This window comes from Hylaeus volcanicus, chromosome 9 (assembly GCF_026283585.1).
Source record: "Hylaeus volcanicus isolate JK05 chromosome 9, UHH_iyHylVolc1.0_haploid, whole genome shotgun sequence".
Classification (NCBI taxonomy): Eukaryota; Metazoa; Arthropoda; class Insecta; order Hymenoptera; family Colletidae; genus Hylaeus; species Hylaeus volcanicus.
The window spans coordinates 2,954,250-2,956,172 of NC_071984.1; the positions used below are offsets into that span (position 1 = coordinate 2,954,250).

The following is a 1,923-nucleotide window of genomic DNA, read 5'->3' on the forward strand; positions in this document are numbered from 1 at the left end:
TACAAATAAAGCCAAGTCAGTTTCCAAATCCTGAACACCGTAGACAACCATCGACACAGTAAATAAATTCGAGTGACTAAATACTGCAATTAAAAAAGCAATTAAAAAAAATGAATAGACTCCTGGTAGATAAAGTGTTAAGGAACCTCTGCTTCCAGTGAACGACTAAGCTCGCCAAAAGAAACTTCGTCCAAAAATGTTTCAGGATTCAGCAATATCCCACGGTCGAATGTAATCGTGCGTTGCCCCTGAAACAGCCAGCGAATCTCTGTGTCCGTCTGCTTTCCTTTCTCGGCCTCTTCCGATCACCGTTGTGCCGCCGATTCTCGCCAGTAAAAAAAAAAACGAGAGAGAGAGAGAGAGAGAGAACGAAATACCGTTAAATTAATCGATAGAAAATTTGCCAGCATCGCCATAAACGCCGTTAGAGAACCGTGGTTAAGCGTCCAAGCTAAGGAGCGAGGGGAAACACATACACAAAATAAAATAAATAATAACCAAAAAAAAAAAAAAAACGTTGAAACAGTGAAAAATTTCGGGTGCAGTGCGTCGAGGAGCCGGCTCTGCGAGCTTTGACCGATTCGCATCCATCAGCCACAAAGTAAAAATAATAATGAGTAATCCAAAAGTAAAAAAACAAACAAAAACTACCTACTTTGATTATAGACCAATGTAACAGGGATCGAGTGATGAAGAATTGGTTTCATGTTTTTTAAAAACAGATGGGGCCGCGGCCAGCCGGATGATATCGGTGCGATCAATCTCGGAGATGAGAAATTCGACCCCGACTCGGATAAAAAGCCGCGCAAAGGACAAATTCTATGGCTCCGTGGTCTAACACGACTACAGACACAGGTAACTATCCCTATCTCTCACTCTCATGCCACCATCACTCGAAGTCAGCGTTCTCTCGGGTCCCCCCTCCCTGTCCCCGGGAATGCTAGAGAACATGACAAGAACGACGACGATAAGAGACGTTTTCCTCGAGCCACGGGTCAACGAATCCTCCGTAGGCGTCCTGGCGCCTAGACTCTAGCGACTCGTCTCCGTCAACGCCGGCTATGAGTGTTCGCAGCTCTCGAACACCGTACGTTGGCTGTAACACCGTCGACGCCCGGATGTACCGTTGCCATCGCAACGACAAATTGTTCTCTTTATACTATGAACGCCTGTACAGGGTTCGGGTGAAAACCGCTCGGTAGGGTAAGATTTGGGCTCTTGGAGCCGAAGAGATTCGCTCGACCATGTGGTTTCTTGTAACCTCTCAAATGTTTCGCTTGTTTCCAGTTGTTCGTCGAGATATCGGTGCCTGGAACCACCTGGTCGCGGTGTCCTTCGACGAATCCAAGTCCTGAATCCATCCTTGAAGCGGCCCGCGTGTTGCGCTGGACCTTACGTTCGCGTACAGTCGAAAGCACATTCGTATGTGGGATGGGAGATTGGACAGGGAACGTACGAGTACCTCTGTTTGGCACGAGTCCAACGAAACAAGAGATTCAGCCTATCGATGCTTCTGTGCTTGCTGAGGGAAGGAATTGATTACGTGGATTTGTATTTGAATGTTAAAAGTAGAGTTCGCTGAATATAGATTGTCAGAGAATCAATTTCTACGCTTGATACATTCTTCAGACGCATTGATATTTATACATTAGGCGTAGAAAGTAATTCTGTCCATCTGTATTCGTGTGAGCTTCGTTTAAGTAGAAATACTTGTTGAGTTTAAGTACCAACCTTGCGTACAAAGTTTGGTAACCTTCAAATCTTGCTTGTCGTTATACTTGATACTCACAGCGACTGTGGAAGGATAACGATAAGCAACACTTGAAGGCTACCAAAGTTCATGCAACGAGTGTGGTTTCTACTTTAATGCAACAAGGTATACCTATTTATTTGAATATGCATCGACGCAGGATCAATTTCCTC

General features: G+C 45.0%; 1 protein-coding gene across 19 annotated transcripts in view; it reads left to right on the forward strand.

Annotated features, from left to right (window-relative positions):
- The window catches only part of LOC128881812 (plasma membrane calcium-transporting ATPase 3), a 74,199-nt gene that overhangs the window by 32,369 nt on the left and 39,907 nt on the right, over positions 1–1,923 (forward strand). For 17 of the 19 annotated variants that reach the window (XR_008458181.1, XR_008458180.1, XR_008458179.1 and 14 more), the window contains one exon: positions 723–855. The exons of 1 other annotated variant lie outside the window; for it this stretch is intronic. Coding sequence is in view for 15 of the 18 variants with exons in the window: in XM_054133147.1 (XP_053989122.1) it covers positions 723–855 (133 nt within the window). In the remaining 3 variants the exon portion in view is untranslated. Of the gene's footprint in view, positions 1–722; positions 856–1,287; positions 1,902–1,923 lie in introns of those variants that run through there. One more of the 19 variants, XM_054133153.1, reaches the window with a different exon arrangement.